We start from the raw sequence: 20,082 nt of genomic DNA on the forward strand, positions 1-20,082 counted from the left end.
AAGTGCATTAAATAAATTGAGAAGATCGTAGGTGTGTGAAACAGAGACACAGTGAAGGAGAAACTAAATTAACAGGACGAGAACTGCCAGAGTGCAACATATAACCTATCAGGACATGTCTTTGCAGTTTCGTTATCTTTAGTGCCAAGAAACAGCATGTTTTTTTGAATGTGCCTTCAGTCATAAGTGACACTTTCAGATTAGCTGGTGTTAATAAAGTAGAACAGGACATCAGCAGCAAAATCCTGTGTACATCTACACAGAAAGTAATCCCTGATGAATTCAACAGGGCTTAATCTTAGATAAGTGTGCATAAAATTGCAGCCCTAGTTATACATGTATGCAACTATTTACTAGCTAAATACCTAGATGGGGGGGTGCATCATCCCCTTCAACCCCCGGGCTCCTCTTCCATAACCACTCCCTCACAAATAACTCAGCTTCTAGGAGTGGTCTAGACATTGCTCCATTTTTCCCTTTAAGGTGTGCAACCAAGCGGCTGCATACCTTGCTGCCAAGCTCTGCACAGCATGGAGTTTGGAAACCAGTGATCACCAGTGAGGCAATGTCATCACTGAACATCCAGATGTAGTGTCACAATGAGTTCAGGAAACGCTGCTTAGCTCAACTCTTTACAAGTGTCAGCAGCAGCTTCTATGGTGGGCAGATGTTTTTACCACCAATGCTGCTTCCGATGCCAACTTTCATCATACTGCAAAATGTATCTGTTTCAGGTGGCCTTCGGTTGATTTGCTGATTTTCAGTTGCTCTTTAGTAATGAACTTTAATAGTCTTCAGTTGATTAAAAAAATTATATTTTAAAAATTTACATTAAAATTTATATTTTACATTTCTTTAAAGTGTTGGTTGCTATCCCAATGGTCCCCCTATGGCAGTGCTTTTCAGACTGCGGCGTCGCAACGCCCCAACCTGAGAGCCCTGGGTAGTTCTCCCTTAAGGCGAGGGGCGGGGGAAGGCAGAGATGTGAAGCTCAGCATCACACCTCTGATCTGGGCGCAGGGGCACGCTGCCACTCACCCCTGCCTGCAACAGCCTCCCGGGGGTGGGGGGAGCCCAACACCAGCCTCAACAGGACTCCCCATGCAGTGCAGAGCCCTCCAGAAGATGATCTGGTTTTGCGATCGTGAAACAGGAAGTGGTCCCACTTTTTAGAATGAGAATCTGTCAGGACCCACCAGAAGTGATGACCTGACCGGAAGTGACATCATCAAGCAGGAAAATCTTTAACACTCCTAGTCTGCAATCCTACCTACACTTACCCAGGAGTAAGTCCCGTTTACTATCATTGTTAAAAGAATATACATAGTAACTTGTTAAAAGTATAGGTTTGTTACATTTCCCTAAATGCAAATACCTTGGTAGCATCAAGTCTAATATATTAAAATTAAAATAGTGAAATGAATGGAGACACACCTAGTGGGTCCCACAGAAAAACTGCCTTAAAGGAAAAAGGGCAGGGATTCTCAGGCTGGTGGATCACAATCCACCAGTTTAAGAACCACTGACCTACAGCCTGTGTTCAGTGTATCTTCTGCAGTAGCTTCTCTTATTAAAACAAGTTTTTGCGATTTCACACAAAACTCTACATCAGGCGGCCTTTAAATTTTTAATTATTCTATTTTTGAAATCGTAATTAACAACAAATCAGCAGCGACTCAGAGGAAAAAAAATAACAAGACCAACTTAAGAGCTATCCAGCATGGTTCTGACTTCTTTGACATCAGCATGAATATCAATACAGTACTTGCTTTCAGGAAGAAAACACACACACACAAAGAAAACACACACAGAACGACCCACTTTCTGCATAAGAACAGTTGAAAAAATATGGGACCTTATCTACTAAATTAAGTTTACATAATATAAATCAGCCATTTTCAACCACTATGCCGTGGCACACTGGTATGCCGTGAGTGTTCCACAGGTGTGCCACAGGAATTTGGGGGAAGGTCATTTATTAATAGGGCCAATGGGAGATATGAGCCCCCACTGCCAGCATGGTGTGCCTTGTCAATTGTCAAAAACCTGGTGGTGTGCCTTGACAATTTTAGTGCCTTGTCAGTGAGCCGTGAGATGAAAAAGGTTGAAAATCACTGATATAAATAATCAAAATAGGTCAATACTATGGACAAATTCATAAAGAAATGGATTTGTGAACTCTTTGCAACCTTCAGGATAACATCCATTCATATCGATTATTTTTACTGCTACGAAGAAAATCTGGAATTTTTTTGCTCTTTTTAGGCTGTTTAATGTTTTTAATGTTTCTCACGCCGGCTCCTTAGCTCACAAGGAGGCACAAACATGCTTTCTGGCGTGTTTGCAACACTCCTGGGGCAGCACAAGGGACTTGCACCAGCCAAAGACTGGGTTTGAATTGTGCTCTAAGTCATTTAATATTTTATACAAGATTATGTGAAGTGTGGCATTTTTTTCTACTTGTATTAAGATTTTTTATTTTTTAAGGAAGAACTGCTAACCCATACAAAAAGTTTTATTTTAAGTTTTTGTTGAAAACCTCGTCCAAGGGGAGGGTATCCCAAAGGGCAGGACTACTGATGAAAGGACCTTGCTTCTTATGGATGCCTGCCAAACATCCAAAAAGCCTGCTGAAGAAATGCCCTAAAGTCAGATCAGAAACTTCAGCTGGGGCAAAATGATCTGAAAGGCTGTAGATGGGAGCCAGTCAATCCATTCATATTATGCCAATCTTCTTCCAACTCCACTAGCTATCAGTTTGTTCTCAGGTTCAATTTAAAGTGCTGGTATTAAGCCTTATGGTGGTTTGAGCCCAGATTATCTTATCTCCTTCACCTATATTATCTCCTTCACCCATATGAACACATCCAGATTTGAAGATCAAGTTTGTTCATTTTCCATTGGCCACTCTCTCATATTTGGTTGGTGCATTACCTGAGACAGTGCTTCCTCTGTGGTGGCACCACAACTTTGCCTTCCCAGGAAGAGAGGAGTTATTTTAGTATTTTCATCTCTTTATGCCCTTAACATTCTGTATGCCTTGGAAATCATAGCGACACTGTGGGATACAGGAAGCTGGACTAGATGGGCCCTTGGCCTGATCCAGTGGGCCTCTTCTTATGTTTGTTTGTTTACTTTAAAAAAAAACCCACCCTTTTTCTTTCAATTTACAAACATATAGCATTCTACATTCCAGAAGCTGGGCAGACTAAAGTCCTACCTTAAGCATTATGATATATCTGATGACTGTGTATAATCACAACGAGAACCTCTTTACCCATGCAAATTGTTTGCCTGTACACACAAATGCTATCCAATGAGACAGTGGAAAGTGATGCTATGGTACTTTGCTGAAGTATTCTACAGTTTCAAGAAACATGAACTGTACAATTCTAAAATCTAAATTTATGGTTGAGGGCAGCTGAGTCATGGAAATTAGAAGATGTCAGCTAAAAGGGGAGAAAGAGAAGGAAGTGGTCCATTTAAACCACTAAAGACTCACTATAAACCCAGAATTAAGCATTAGATGAAGGGACCAAACACCATGAGGTTTAAAACTTCCTCCCCGCTTATACCTTTCTCTAACCACTTAATAGCAATGAAGTGCTCAGGTTCTAGAACAGCAGCAAGCTCTTGTTTCAGGCTGGCAGGAGCATTCTTGTCAAGGGCTGGAGATAGCCTGCAACCAGCAACACATGTGGAGCCTGTGGGGCATGTCCACAGCCCACATGAAGACAGATCAAGGCACAGCAGGCTAGACATATATTTAAGAAAAGGTATGCAGTAACTACTTCTTTTTGCAACTTGGAGTCTAATTGGGTAAAGACATACCTTTTAAAGCGGTGATCCTTTTACATTTAACAGTCGAAGAGCAACCACCTATTTACCTCATCATAACATATTTTCAAATGACTGTTGGTGTTTCTTCTGCAGCTTTTCTTTTACAGATTGTGTGACCTTTTGGGGCAGGGAACCACATACAAGCATGCCCCAATATTGGCAGAGGTTCTGTTACAGAACCCCCACAGATACCTGAAACTGCCAATATGAGGGGACATGCCCCCACCCTCCGGATGTATGAGGAGCTAGGCTTCTCTTGCTTCCAGAGGTCCGCAGAAGCCATGAGCGACCACCCACAGCCACTGTGGGCCTCAGACTGACTGAAAAGGCAAAAAAAAAGTGACTTCTAGTTTTACAATTAAACCAGACGTTGCATTTTTAATGCCTTATAAGGCTTTGGGAGGCCCAAAGAAGACCCAGAGGATTTCGCAGGGGGCGCACAGATCCAATCCATGGTTAAGTAAAACTGCGGATATAGGATCTGCAGAGGCAGGACCCCCCTGTATTTATTTATCTGCTGTGCAAACTGTTTATGAAACATTTTGTTGAAAAGAGGTATATAAGTATTCTTAAGAAGAATTTCTTCTTGGCCTTGAGCAGATTACACCAGCTCAGATCCAGAAAACAACATTGTTTGGAACAGCAAAAATCCTACCACACTCTCTCTGTAATTCCCATATCTTGGTTAGACACAAAATTGCAGAACATAATCAGTCCAGAATACTTCCTCAGGTTGTGCTGAAGCATCAGAAGAAGAAAACAAAGTCACAGCATGATTATATATTCTTATATACACTTGTAGGCTGCCATAGCTCACACAATTCTATCCAGTCCTGGGAGTCTTAGAAGCCAAATCAATTAGCTGGTAGGGAAGGAAAGGAGAACATTCACTTCAGACCAGCCAATCACAGCTTGGAAGGGAAAGGAGTTGCATGTCTGCCCAACAGCCTACTAACAAGGGGACAGGAGGGTGGAGAGAGGGGAAAGAAATACAAGGAGGGAAGCCCAGTGAGGGAGAGAATCTAGGAAGAGAGAGAAGAGAAACAGAAGAGAAGAAAAACCAGGGGACCTTGGTTACAACATTTTGTTGTGAACCTCCACATGTTTTTGTTTTGCTGAAATTATAATTTTTCCAATATATAAAATACAAAGAAAGTATAAACATACATTCATCACAGTAACATAACTATAATTCAAACACTATAAGCATGTCTGTACTTGTTTTATTTATTTGCTGCAGTTGTATCCCACCCATCCTCCAAGGAGGTAAGAGTGCTGTAAGTGTTCCCAGGCAGTCTCTAATGCAGATGGTTGGCAACCTTCAGTCTCGAAAGACTATGGTATAAACCTACAGCACCCGGTATTCCCAGGCGGTCTCCCATCCAAGTACTAAACAGGCCTGACCCTGCTTAGCTTCCGAGATCAGATGAGATCAGGCATGTGCAGGGTAACAGTGTGCATCTAATGCAGATACTCAGGTGAAAAGAGCTGCTTACTTTCAGAGACAGAACTACACCAGATCCAAATAGTGTATTTTTTTTCCAAACAGAGCAGATACTTTCCTTTCACAAGCTACATATGCAATCAAGCCACATTCAAAGATCTTCTTTCACATGAAGATGTGTAAGCTCGTGAAGAAATGAAAAAGCACAATTTAAAAGTTGTACGTATAGTTTGTGGAAGAGTTTGGGAATACGCCTGGAATTTTGGACCATAAGCCTTCAGCCAATATTCTGGACATGGAAGATTCTAGTCTGTATTAGTATTACAGCACAACATTTAAATAACAAGGGGTGGAGGGGAGTCCTCCTTCCCTGCACTATACTTCTTAATCTATGGAATTCAAGTGGTCTATTATTAGAATTCACACTTCACAAAGGTGTACTCTATAAATTGTTTTTGAATATTAGATAACTCAGCTTACTTGGTCTCCTGAACACCATCGGGCAGCCCAATCTTATGGTGCCCTTACTGTTGAAACGCATTCCAGCAGCATAAGGCACTTTACAGCAGTTGTAAGCAATCACCTTCAGGAGGTGACAAACCGGCACTGCAAGCTGCAAGTGGTTGCAGCAGCCCACCAGCAAAGCTGTCGTATCCCCCACTGCCAGTAAGTCACGGTGAAATAGGGAGTAGACAGGATGGAACAGGAGGAGGACTGAAGGCTGGGAAGTGGTGGTGTTAGCAGTAACAGCACCACCAATATCCTATATACCTTCCAGGCCCTCGTTTGCCTTCCTAGGTCCAGGCAGACCTGCTCTGGTGCTGGAGGCTTACCCCCAGGTAAGGGAACAAATGTTCCCTTAGCTAGAGGAAATATAAGGCACTGACCTTCCACAGACTATAGTGCACGCTCCAGTGACATGCCTGCATCAACGGAGGTGGGAAAGGATAGGACTGGGGCAAAAGTGTATTTCATGACAATTATATATAACCCAACTGGATACTGCTGAGCAGAAGACCTTCCCACATTGTCAAGTTTACTTCTTTGTCCAAAGGTTTTCATTTGTATTTGCACATTCATTAAAGCAATTTATGCTCTCCAGATTTTATTAAGATAAAAACATTTCCATCAGTTCATAATAATTTTGCCCTGGAAAATCAGGAGATAAGAAATTTGGGAAACAAAAATAGCTGTTGTGTGCAAAAATGTATCTTTGGATCTTGGGCCTGATATAGTTCCATCTATGAAATGAACAGAACAGTCCTAATTAAATTCCCATGAGGTGATGCAACGGCGCCAACACAGGTTATATTGCCTCCTGTGGGAGATTTTCAGCAGCTGGAGGTCTCCCTGGGGAAAGACATTTATCCCCTTGCCCCAGGGTAAGTCCCAGCAGCCACTAGGGGTCAAGTCAAACCTGCTCTAGCATAATGCTCTAGCATTATCGCTGGCACAAGTCTAAGTTGATCCTTGCAGGAGGATCAGGCCATGGGACAGGGTTTGGATTCAGTGCACAGCACCCCACCTCAGGCACAATGCACCCACCCCTAACCCATCTCCTCCCACCCCCTGCCCTCGCGTTGCATTTACCTGATCCAGTGGGCATTCCCATGGCTGCTGGCACTCGCGGAAAGACTCTGGCCTTCCCACCGGCATGCTGGCTCTATGCGATGTTGCAAAGCACTTTTACTGTGCTTTTGTAACAGTGCACACCAGAATATGCGTTCTGCTGACTCAGCACTTACATAGGATTTGTTTCTAAACCAAGGAAGGTTTTGTGAACATATGATTGCCATGTAACTGATTAAAGAAATATTTTCCATATAAGTGAAAAAACTTTCATTTCAATCACAAAACCAAAACAAAGTAATTATCTAGGTAGACAGTGCAAAAACTGTACACAGATTAAAGAGTAAATTCTTATCAAGAAGGTATTTCCTAGAATTAACTGTATTCAGAAACTCACAAGCTTGTTTTTATTTATCATCAAGGCACACTACAAAATGGTTTGTTGGAAGATCTTAGCATATATCTTTATAATGCCATATTAATACAAGTTAGCTATTGGTTTACACTGCAGTAGTAAAATTTCTACACAAGTCTAAATCTATATAGGGCCAACAAGCTCTGCCTTGTTTGACCAGTTTCATAATGTTATTTTTAAAAGAAGGTGCATAAGATTGTACCAACACATAGAATCCTGCCCACCTCAAATAACTCTAAAATAATGTGTATCCAAGGGTGGATCAGTCCCACTTCCCATCCCTGTAGTACAAGTAACCCTTGCATGTTTCTCCTTGCCCATGCACAGTGCATGCAACTGTGCCAAAGCAAAGGCTAACTTTTGGCTTTTTCATCTACAAAAATTATCGTTGGGGGAAGCATGGTAGAGATTTAGAAAATTATTTATCAGTTGGTGAAATGGAAAGAGATACTTTTTCCTCCATCTTCCATAATACCAGAACTCAGGGCCCAATCCTATCCAATTTTCCAGTGCTGGTGCAGCCATGCCAATGGGGCTTGCACTGCATCCTGTGGTGGGGAGGCAGTGATAGAGGCCTCATTATGGTATGGGAATATTTGTTCCCGTACCTTGGGGCTGCATTGCTGCTACACTGGTGCTGGAAAATTGGATAGGATTGGGCCCTCACCCAGTGAAAATGACGGTTAGCAAGTTTGGGACAGAGAGAAGAACCTACTTCATTTTTTAAAAGTAGCAATGACCACTGATCTAGATGGCTTTAAAAATGGATTACTGATTCCTACAATGTAATTTTTGTCCTCCTTCCCTGGTAATGTGTTAATTTATCTATAACTGCAAGTTCATACAACTTATTTTTCATTCCTCAACTGTGGGAATTTCCTATTTCTTCCAGGACTCAGCATAAATAATTATGACTACTGTCATATAACATTATAACTGCTATCCTATAACACTTATTTGGTTTTGGTACACTTGAACAACAACATAGAATAAAAAAATACTTCCATCCCATTAACGGCATGATTTGTTCCAATAATATTGAACCAATATTTCTTAGCAAATGAAAAAATCTACCATAAATGAAAACAAGTTCCCATTTCCTTTTGAAGAGAACACGAAGGATTGGGGAGTGGTGGGTTGAAGAGCTGGAGAAAGACAGTTTCTTTGTTTACTGATGAGTTGCTCTTATTTGCCCCCTAGACCTCATGTAGCAAAGTTATTAAAAGGTGACCTGACCGGTCATATTCTCTTGTTCCATACATTTTGCTTAATCCTCAAAACATAATCAGGTTGGAAATACCCAAAACTTTCTCAGACAAAACAAAACCCATCCTTAGTATCTGTTCTGCTGATGAGGAAATGTCCAAATATAAATCACACAAAACCCACAGATGTCACAACAGTTCAAATAATGAGTGAAAGTCACAGTACTTCAATTAAAATAACAACAGTACAGTTCAGTTTATGACGTTTCAGTGTCAGCTATTTAACTACAAACTCTGATAGTAGTAAGAAGGGAAGTATATCAATGAATTCCACAGGAAGTGGAGAACTGCTGCAGGAAGGAAACAAAGAGGTATGAACAGAAGACACACAAACACAGGAAAAAGATACAGAGAGAGGATGACAAGGAAGGAAAAGGAATAGGTGGTACTGACCCAAACAGATACTGAGTGAAAATACTGAACAAACAACCACAGATTGTTGTTATTGCAGAAAGACCAGACTCATCCTTGATCTCCGTCATTTCCTGTTAAACATTGGTGGCATTCTGCAGAAGGCGCAGGGCCAAAGCAGTTTTGATGGTAGCAGCCCTATTTGTTTAAACCTGTCTACCCCAATCATATGTCAGTGTATATGTGCGGGGGAGATGAATATGTGTCCAATTTTTCTTAGTAAAAAAGTGTGTAAGTAAAGGATGCTAAAATCACCATCCAACATATTCTTACCTTCCCCCCAGGTGATCTGCTCCTAAGGTAAATTCTCATACCATAAAATACGCTTAACTGGGAGAAAAGAATTTGTCAGTAGACTAGGATGTACCAGTAACCAAAAATGGTCAGGTGGCCTCACTCATGCATCCTTTTTGCTCACCCTTCCCCAAGCCCCCCTAAATAAATGATCAGGGCAGATTGGGTTGTAAAAAGCAGGTGTGCCCCACTATGTCTTAAGAGAAGCATAGAGATTTGTGCTTACTGTATATGGTGAAGAGAGACAATAAGTGAACTCTGGACAAATTTGGGCTTCCCTAATTTCTGTCGAGCCATCTCCGAGACCAGGCATTTACTCAGATCTAGACAATTACACTACTATCGATCGTTACAGACTTTATGGCTCCACTTCACTAGACTGGCACAATTTATCAGAAATGTAGCTAGATAAGGATCATAAGGCATTTTTCCCTAAAGGATTTGAGAATACTATACAGTAAATCTAAAAAGAATAAAGTGAATCTATTATTTGCCAAGCTGAATTTTGAAGTGCAAAGGCAAAAATGCTCAAAAAGCAAAATGACCACCAACCAAAAATGCCAATGGGACATAACTTCTAATCTAAATGAAGGGTGACAATGGCAGTTTTTCCATTCCATATTGTATTATTACTATGAATATCTGTATACAAAATATATGAACAAAAAAAAGTTCACAAAGCAGTTCTGTCCCACAGGAGCCAATCATCTAAAAAGAAACACAAGGGAGATGCCAGCAACAGCCAATGGAAAAGATGCTATACTGTAGTAATAACAACTAATTTTGATCATATTACAGAACAGGCAGCCCGATCCAACACTGCCCCAGTGCTGGCACTGCATCTGCCGGCACCATAAAGCACGTTTGCAGCACCCAAAGAGTAAGCAGGAGAGGTAGGAGGGCAGAACGGACACAGAAAAGGGGGGCAAAACAGAGCAGGAGATGGGTGGATCAGGCCTGGGAGGGGGGATCAGCAGTACCAGCACCACTAATATCTTATCCTCCTTCCCAGACTGTCCTGCTTCCCCTCCATGCTGCTGAGGCTTACCCCCAGGTAAGGGAACAAATGGACTGCCCACCACCATAGGATGCAGCGGTCATCATTTTGGTGCCACTGCGCTGATGGGGGGAGGGGTAGTAGTGGAGAGGCTTGGGCTGTAAGTGAATCTACACACTGGATTCACATTGATGAGGTTTCCTGGGACTGTACCACTTCACTGCGGATAAGGGATTGCACTCCTGACTGCTCCCTCCCTCATATTAAAAATAAACTCACACAGAAAATTAGTACAATGCAGTATAAACTTGGTTAAGGACTATTCTTTTAATCACCTGAAAATAATAAATAATAATAATACTGGTATTTATATACCGCCTTTCTGGTCATCGGATTCCTCCTCTGACTTTATTCAAGGCAGTTCACGTAGGCAGGCTATCTCTAAACCCCTGAGCGAATTTTTACAATAACAGAAAGGTTCTGTCTTTCAAGAACTGCACAACATTTCAGGTGGATCTTTCACGGTCTGGTATCACTTCTGGCCCTCAGTTGCCTCCTCTGCTGGCTGACAAGCAGCTCCTTCATCTCTCACTTGAAGGGTAGCCAAGACGAATGCTCACACCAAAGAGCAGGTGGAATAACTCAGCTCAGCTTGTCAGCTGCTTCAAGGTCTCCCCATTCACAGACCTGCCGGTGGCCTCGAACTGGCAACCTTCAGATGTTATCTTCGGGCTAACAGAGGCTCTACCCTCTAGACCAGGGGTGCCCAAACCCCCAGCCCTGGGGCCACCTGCGGCCCTCGAGGACTCCCAATACGGCCCTCAGGGAGCCCCCAATCTCCAGGGAGCCTCTGGCCCTCCAGAGATTTGCTGGAGCCCACACTGGCCCGACGCAACTGCTCTCAGCATGAGGGCGACTGTTTGACCTCTTGTATGAGCTGTGGGGTGAGAGCTCCCTCCACTGCTTGCTGTTTCAGATGTGTGATGCAGTAATGGCAGCAAAGGAAAGACCAACCTTGCTTTGTGCAAGGCCTTTTATAGGCCTTGAGCTATTGCAAGACCTTCATTCATTCATGTAAGTTCATCTTTAATATATTCATTTATGTAAATTTATTCAAATTTGAAATGTAAATCAATTCTTTTTTTCCCTTGCCCCCAACTCAGTGTCAGAGAGATGATGTGGCCCTCCTGCCAAAAACTTTGGACACCCCTGCTCTAGACTAGACCTTATGCCCTTGTGAGAACTTGGGTGCATTCAGATATGTAATCCTCTACCTATATTCTGAAGTAGTACAGACCAAGAGGGTTGTAAATTGTATTTTTCTCTCCAGATTGGTCTTGTCCGTATGCTTCAGTATTGTATATGAACTTAGAGTCAAACCTCACCTAATAAACTCACTGTGTGGCTCTGACCAAGTTACTTTTCTCCTGTTGTTTTCAGTCCAATCCTATTCTGGATTGGGCTGTCAGGGGTAGGGCATTATGACAGCAGAAGACACTTCCACCTTCATAAAATGGTGGCCATTTTGGGAATGCTGCCACAAGAGGCAGCAGTGCTTCATGGATGTTGCTGGACCTCAGTGTCCACTGGAGAAGGTAAGGCAGTGGAAGGGGACGAAACTGGGCAGAGAGGGGAAGAAATGGGGGCTAAGGTTCTGCAGAAGGGGGTGGTTGTGGCCGCGATGATGTGTGCCAGATCCTATTCCCTCTAGCAGCAGGCTTCCCACCCCCTTAGACTTGCAGCAGCTAGCAAACCAATGCAGGTCCAAAAGAGACCCACTGGAGAGCGGAAGGCTTATGGAGAGGTAAAGGAAAATAATACAGCTTACCCCTCCAAAGCCTCCCAATCTCCCTCCCTGCAGTTGCACCAGCTTGGGAAAGGGGGAAAGAAGGGTAGGATTAGGCTCTTACTTCCTTATCCATAAAAAAGCAGTAACAATTGCATATCTTACAATGCTGTTATCAGGGCAAAACACAAGAGATTGTAAATATTTCCCAAATTTAAAGTGTTATGCAAATTTCCAGGTCCTTTGTTCTGTTTCCATTTCTCAAAGTAATTGCTGAACCTTAATATGGTTTATGGGTTATGGTCGGGCTAGGTGGGGCTATTTTGCTCATACAGCCCAACCATCAATTGTTGTCATATAAATGCCACTAAAAAAATGAATAGGAAATGTGATAAAGAAAAGCATTTGATAATGTAAGATATCAAGTTAGCCTACTGTTACAACAATTTTTTGTTTAGTCTTTTAGAATATTCCTACATCATTATGAATTTATACTGCCAGTTGCCTAACATAAATCAATATTTTCACTGCCTTACATAATTTAAGTCAAAATGCTTAACTTATTCCTATCTAAACTTTTAATAAATAAAGCTGACAATGTAGGAAAATTGATCACTATTATCTGTATTCAAACACACTAGTCTGTACAAATACCAGCATAGTACAATTATATGCAAGCAAGTATGCAAGACTGCCAAGCTGCCCCCTTCTAATCCAAAGGGCAGAACAGGGGAACCAAAAGGTCTCTAAGGAGGAAGAGTAAGCACAATGCCATACAATAAAGTACGTCTTCCCACAATTAGCCTATCATTAAACCAACAATACAGGAAGATCTCATGTGAACATGCCTTAGGCTTGTTTCTCTCCTGAACAGAGTTGATCAGATACCACCATACACCTTTGATGACAAATATCTTATTGCCAAATGGCATAATACTTTCACTAAACACCAGTTATTCTGGTTCCTGCCAGAAGGAAATGTGATTATGCAAAGATAAATGAGGGGGGACTGATGCACCAGTTGTTGAAATTCAACAGAATTTGATAGGATATACTACCAACGGACATTCTTCTGGGGATGCCACCATACGACATTTTTGTGATTATGTGTCTCCCCAATCCCCTGGGTTTCAGCCAAACTATTACAAGCACAAGGGAGTTTGTAGAACTCCTTTGTTCCACTCCTCCACTATGTTTGTAAGACACATTGACTAAGAGACTGAGCTGTGAATTATAGAGACCCTCTGAAGTGCCATCAATGCTTTTTCCCTCCCCAAATTGCTGTCCTCTTCTAGCTATCAGGAGGTCACTTTCTGTCATTATCTCCAATTAAGGAAACATCAGCCAATCATCATATAGTCATATAGCCATAGTTTAATAAAGGAACAGTCAGCCAGGCAGTTAATGTCAATGCACCTGTGAAGTGCTGCTGCACTCTGATGAGATAGGACTTATGCTACCATAATTGCCTTTGCATACACCATGCTGGGACCCATTATGACATAGTTCTGTGAATACGTATATTTATTTTCCATTATTACTTTCTAAACAATTGTTTGGGCTGACAAAATCATAACTAGCTGTAATCATGCTACCGTATTTTTGTCTGTTCTCCAATTTTGATCTTTTGGTGAAAGGCAAGTACCGGTATATATTCCTTAAAATTACATGGGTAGTTCTTTCAAATACTACCCACCTCCTTTTCCCTCCACTCTGCTCCTTTCTTCTCACAGGGTACATGTTTCTCTCCTATCATGTTAGGCACAGAGTTAAGCCATTTTTAAAAATGGACTATGAAGTGACAATGGACTATGTCACTTCACACTATACTTGAGTGAATCAGATTTTTCAGTCTTCCCTACTTTAAAACAAACAAACACCACCCTCCCTGGAAGGGGAAAATTAGCAAAAAGAGACAGAGCTGAGCTAGAACCTTTCCCCTTAATGAACAAATTTTCCTCTGGTAGGGATTTTTGGGGTGAGTTTTTATTTTTATACAGTGGGAACATTTAAAAATGGCAAACTTCCAGCTGTAGTCTAGAGTGGAATACACCTGAAGACTACCACCACATTTTGTGACACATGTAGCTCAAGAACACTAAGCAAAATTAGGTAGTTGACTGAGATCCCAAACCTATGCATATCTATTCAGAAGTAAACTCCATAACTGTCAATGGGCTTACTCCTAGGTAAGTGAAGATAGGAGCCTGAGGGCCCAATCCTATCCAATTTTTCAGCACTGATGCAGTCATGCCAATAGGCTATGTGCTGCATCCTGCAGTGGAGGGGTAATCATAGAGGCCTCCCCTAAGTAAGGGAACATTTGTTCCTTTACTTTGGGGTTGCTTCACGGCTGCATCAGCGCTGGAAAATTGGTTAGGATTGGGCCCTGAGATGGTAAAATTCAGGTTCCAATTCTACCCAATTTTCCAGTGCCAGTGCAACCCCTGCTAACTGGGTAAGAGGCACTTTTTCAAGTGGGTGCTCCTCTTTTTAGCAGGGGGAGAGTAACTAGCCCACCTCCCCCAGCAGTGTCTTTTCTAGTGGCTATCTGCTGGTGTTCTTTTGCATCTTTTTAGATTGTGAGCCCTTTTGGGACAGGGAGCCATTAGTTATTTGATTTTTTCTCTGTAAACCGCTTTGTGAACTTTTAGTTGAAAAGCGGTATATAAATACTGTTAATAATAATAACCATGCCATTGGGGTGTGTGCTGCATCCTGTGGTGGGCAGGAAGTCCCAGAGGCCTCCTCAAGGTAGGAGAACATTTGTTCCCTTACCTTGGGGTTGCACTGCAGCTGCACCAGTGCTGGAAAGTTGGATAGGATTGGGCCCTCAGTTATTTACCACTTCAGCCTACAGGGGACATGCATAGTTTATAATACTCCCACAACTAAAAAGCTCCCTGCATGCAGAAAAGTAGCATATCAGGGCAGGAGAGATGCACCTTTCTGTCTGACATGCAAATTTAAGACTTCAGGGAGCTTTTTTGTTTTCACACAGCAAACGCGAAAAGATTTACAGACTCTCCCACTTGCAATCCGAAGTGGTACACTCTGGAAATCTTCCACCTCATGTTGTCTTACTTGTAGAAGAGGTTCTAACCCTTTTCAGTTTTCCACACCGCCTCAAAAGGTAACCTCACCTAGTCCTAACTCCTTCTGGTGCTGAGGAGCCAACATCAACGCTGAAAGCCATCTGGTGCATGCTTAAAGCCTGTTCAACTCAATGAACCTTTAACTTCCCAGGGGGAAGAAAAAAAAGCAAACTTATTAGCGTGCTTTAATCCAACAGCTGAGGATAGTGGAGCCGCCTGGTTTAGCTCCTCCTTGTTTCCACTCGCTGCCAGGAGAGGAAAGGCCACCTGTGGGACTGACTGACTTGCTGAGAAGAACAAACAATAAAGTCCCAACACCACGAAGCCGGCAACTGCTTTCCGCTCCTCCAGCAGATCCGCTCGCTGGCCTTTCTCTGGGGAGGCAACGTGGGTGGGAGGCGAGCCTCTGCCTAGCCTGGAGCCAGCCTCCCCGCACACATGCTGCAGAGCAACAGGCACGCTTTCCCCTGCCGGGCACCGCTGCGCAGAGCCCAGTCCCTCCCTGAGGGGCACAAGGAAGCCCCATAAGTCCGCTGCACCCACAGAAGGCTGCCCCACACATCACAATGAGGCTGTGCTCGGTGGGTTGTCCACTACCCCGTGTCTTCCCCCCCCCGGGGTAGCTCAGGGCAGCTTCACTTACCTGCCAGACGCTGCCCCCCCAGGCAGCCCCCCCACCACTCACCTCGGCTCTCGCTCGCCACGCGGTCACTCTCGGTCTGCTCTAGCTGCTGCTGTCGCCGGCGAGGGCCGCCGCTGCCTCGGCCGCTGTTACAGTCGCCGGTCGGCTGCTCCTCTTTCTCCGGCTGCCCCTGGGGGCCTGGGCCCTCGCCACCGGCGGCGGGCGCCTCCACCGGCACCACCGTGAAGCTGGTGGGCATCCCCGGGGCGCCAGCCGCGCTGGATGGGTCCGCCTGTCCCGCTGCGCTGCGCCTCACACGCCCCCCACTCCGCCTTGTCTCGGCGGCGGGAAGAGCAACGAGGGCGGCTCTCGCTTCTCCGCCTCTTCTCTCCCCCAACACCACCACCCCGTCCCCGAGCGCGGACGCTGCGGTGGCAAACCTCGCCAGCCGCGCTTCCTCCCACCACCAGCCAGGCAGCGGCCGCGCCTCACGTGAGGCAGCCCTGGGCTCAAAACGCAACGGCGGGAAGAAAAGGCTGCTCTTGTCTCATGCCCTGGCCGCTGGCAAGCGCTATGAGTCACTGCCTGCACGCGGAGGCTCCGGACTCAACAACGCCCACACACACACACCCCTGATTCTTCACCTCCTTGGACACACACACACACAAACCCCCTTGATTCTTCACCCCCTACGACACACCCCCTACGACACACACCCACATCCTTGATTCGTCACCCCTAGGACACACACACACACCCATTAGTTCTTCACTCCCTTGGACAAGGACACACACACCCCTTGATTCTTCACCCCCTTGGACACACACCCACATCCTTGAGTCTTCACCCCTAGGACACACACACACACCCCTTAGTTCTTCACTCCCTTGGACACGGACACACACACCCCTTGATTCTTCACCCCCTATGACACACACCCACATCCTTGATTCTTCACCCCAGGACACACACAACCCTTGATTCTTCGCCCCCCTAGGACACACATACACACACCCCTTGATTCTTCGCCCCCCTAGGACACACATACACACACCCCTTGGTTCTTCACTCCCTAGGACATATACAAATCCCTTGATTCTTCACCCCAGAACACACACACACAAATCCCCTTGATTCTTCACCCCCTAGGACGACACCCCCCCCCCTTGATTCTTCACCCCAGGACACACACACACAACCTTGATTCTTCACACTCTCTCATACGCACACATACACCTTGATTCTTTATTCCCTAAGGAGGTTAATTTATTCAACCACAGATTGGTTCAGGGCTCAGGACCCAATCCTACCCAACTTTTCAGTGCCAATGCAGCCCTGAGGAAAGGGAACAATTATTCACCGGTGCTGGAAAATTGGGTAGAATTTGGTCCTCAGCCAAAACTTGTTTTGAATGTCTGGATTTCAGCTCTAGAACATGTGCAGTAGTCATGGCACCTCTGGGCATCTACAGGATAGCTCTCCCTCATTAGGAAATTAAAAACACAGGTTACTAGCCTTAACACGTCTGAGATTAGGGCTATTGCTATTTATCATTTGTGTCCCACCTAAAGGTCTCAATCAGCTCTTCACATCTTTCTCACACAGAAGAAACTGGAAACAGCCTCTTTGCCCTCTTTGTTATGGCATTTCCATGCTACCATCATAACATGAAGCACCACTTATTGTGTGATTTCCCCCTCCAGGTGGGCAACAAAGTAGGATGTTGCTATGGAGACTGGGCCAGCACCCAGGCCTCAAAATCACCAGCAGGGAGGGGGTTAAGTATCCTTAGCTGTACCAGCCAGAGAGTTGGCTTCTCCAAGAAGGAGGGAGAAGAAGAAGGTGACCCTCCATGCTAATCCTTTTATCACCCTCTCATCTGCGCTCCTCATCACAGACCAGTTTTGGTACTCTATGGTCCCTGGGGTCTGTGGGAGCTCCTTCCCTGCCCACCTCCCACACTTGGGCCATTCATTCATTTGCTGGTTATTTATTGGTGGGTAGCTCTCCTTCCTCAGGAAAGACTTTGTCAGGCTTGTTGCATTCCTCCTCCACCAGGGAACAGGATGCGCAGTGGCCTAACTGGCCCAGGATGCAGGTGCAGAGACCTTGAGCCTTGGTGAGCCAGCTGCCAACACTGGCTTTGTAATTGTGTGCTCTGCCAGGCTGGAAGGCCTTTCAGGCCTCTGCTGACATGCTTGTTCACTCCTAGTTGGGGCACACTTGGAGAGGAGATGAAGCTCATCACTGCTAGTTGTAGCAATTCCTTCCTTCATGGGTAAGTCCAGGAGCAGACACAGCCCCTTCTGAGGAGCAGGGAGTTCTGAGTGGTGTTTTTACAATTCTCAAAGAGGCAAGTGGTTAGATTAGCAGGCTGGTTCTGTACCACCCATAGGCAGGCATCTGGAGGCATAACCAGATATACCTGGTCCAGAACATCTTTGTCAACTATCCAGATTTCCCCACTCATGACTAGTTTGAGCCAACTAATGGCCGTCTCCAGGATCCCAGCTACAGGGGCTCAGGTAACAAAAAGTTATAAACTTGAACTGGGAGAAGTCATAGTTTATATCTGTCACAAATTACCTCCTTTATCATAGTCACTCACCTCCCACCCAGGGAGGGGTCCTGTTTGGAGCAGACCCATCAGATAGGGGCCTGTAATATAGGCCCATTGAGACTTAAGCCATTGAGTTATTTCAGTCAATGTGAGCAGGAAGGGCCTGACATCATTATCTGGGGCTGTGCACTGACCCTCAGCTTCTCACCTGCCCTCCTCATCAACAGCCAGTGTTGGTGCTTTATGGATCCTGGGGTCTATGAGAGATGCTCCCCCTCCCACCTCACCTGGTCCATTCATTGGTGGATGGGGGGGGCCTTCCCCAGGGAGGACTGGTTGGTTGGGCTTCATACATTTCCATCCCACCTGGGCAGGGTCAGGATGTTCCCTGCTGTGACTCTGGGTGGTGCCTGCAGTGAGGAACACCAGCTGAGCAATCTGGCCCAGCCTTGAGCTTCAGCAAGCTAGCTGCCAGTACTGGCCCTGCAGGTGTGCATTCTGTCAGACTGGGAGGCCACATAGGCCTCTTTTGATGTGCTCAGGTGTTCCTAGCTGGGGCATGCTTGGAGAGAGAGAGCCAAGCTCATCACTGATGGTTGCAGCAGCCCTTCCTCCACTGGTAAGTCTGGAATCAGATAACTAGCATTGCATATTATGATAGTGACTTGGAAAAGCCATAACACAGAAACCATTTCCAGCTCCTCCATGCTATAAAAGTAAACCTATATAGCCCGAGGGGGCTATCCCCTGGGGGCTGGGGATAAGAGTAGGCCCTCAGTTTGGCTGTACTTGTCGTAAGAGGCGACTAAACAGCCACCGGGTAGATGGCACTCTACCCATCTACCGAGGCTTTGCGCACTGGATAGGACACTCTGTTCCAGAACCACCATTCAGAGCGTGATACCATAGTTTTTCAAGACTGAAGGATGCTAACAACCATCTAATTTTGTAATTGGTTTGCATCTTTTAAATTCAAGTTATTTTGGATAGGTTGTGATTCAGCTTCCTGCATGTTGCTTTGTATATTTTAAATGAAAGTCAGTATAGAAAAGTTTTTTTTTTAAACTTCATGTTAATTAAGCTATACCATATTTATTAACTTCAATCAAACAAGAATGTACCATACATGTATAGAGGACTGCTCTGTATCAAACTCTGAGCAATGGGAATGAAAAAACTGTTGCTGGTATCATTATCATAACTTGGAGCACTTGAAAATGTTTCACCAGCCAAGCTGGTTTTAGAAGAGCTATCATACATTTAAAGGTTAGCTCATTAGGTCACACTGCACACTCTCCAACCCACTTTTCTGGTAATGGAACATCTTTACTCAGTTACCACAGATTGTGGCTGCAATCCTAAGCGCACCTAGTGTGGAGGGTGCTGCAATGGAAACAGTGGGAATTTCTTGAAAGTAAACATGCATAGGCTGGCACTGTAAAATCTCTTTAAAGGAAACCAATATAAAGTTAACAGCTCTGTGAAATAAGGTTATAGCTCTGACACTGCTACTGTCATCCTTCAGTAGCTGTAAAGTGATCAGAGTCACTATCTTATCTTAGGTTCTTGTGTCCCCTTTTAAGTTCTAACCTTCCAGCTCCTTACCAAGGCTGGGGATTTGACCTCTTGTTCTTAGGTTTTTCTTTTCTTTTCCTTTCAACTTTCACTTTTCAAGTAACCCACAAATAAGTGTATGCCAGCAACTGTTCATATCCTCTGCATTGCCTCCAGCTCTCTTTTCTTCCCTCGGGCTATATTGTTGGCATCCTTCAGTCTTGGAAGAC

At 44.5% G+C, this 20,082-nt stretch overlaps 2 protein-coding genes and 1 pseudogene across 6 annotated transcripts in view; 1 reads left to right on the top strand and 2 right to left on the bottom strand.

Annotated features, from left to right (window-relative positions):
• The window catches only part of SLC12A7 (solute carrier family 12 member 7), a 134,395-nt gene extending 118,084 nt beyond the window's left edge, over positions 1-16,311 (bottom strand). For 2 of the 5 annotated variants that reach the window (XM_066624035.1, XM_066624032.1), the window contains exon 1: positions 15,802-16,311. In XM_066624035.1, coding sequence (XP_066480132.1) covers positions 15,802-15,997 — 196 coding nt within the window. In that variant the 5' untranslated portion in view covers positions 15,998-16,311. Of the gene's footprint in view, positions 1-15,164; positions 15,244-15,801 lie in introns of those variants that run through there. The other 3 variants (XM_066624036.1, XM_066624033.1, XM_066624037.1) reach the window with 2 other exon arrangements.
• On the bottom strand, positions 5,186-5,303 carry LOC136649964 (5S ribosomal RNA; annotated as a pseudogene).
• Positions 16,312-18,832: 2,521 nt separating the features above from the next.
• Positions 18,833-20,082, top strand: part of MAJIN (membrane anchored junction protein) — a 46,263-nt gene continuing 45,013 nt past the window's right edge. Inside the window, exon 1 of the mRNA XM_066626516.1 lies at positions 18,833-18,917. The gene's annotated coding sequence lies outside the window, so the exon portion shown is untranslated. The remainder of the gene's footprint in view (positions 18,918-20,082) is intronic.

Source organism: Tiliqua scincoides, chromosome 4 (assembly GCF_035046505.1).
Source record: "Tiliqua scincoides isolate rTilSci1 chromosome 4, rTilSci1.hap2, whole genome shotgun sequence".
In the NCBI taxonomy this organism is placed as follows: Eukaryota; Metazoa; Chordata; class Lepidosauria; order Squamata; family Scincidae; genus Tiliqua; species Tiliqua scincoides.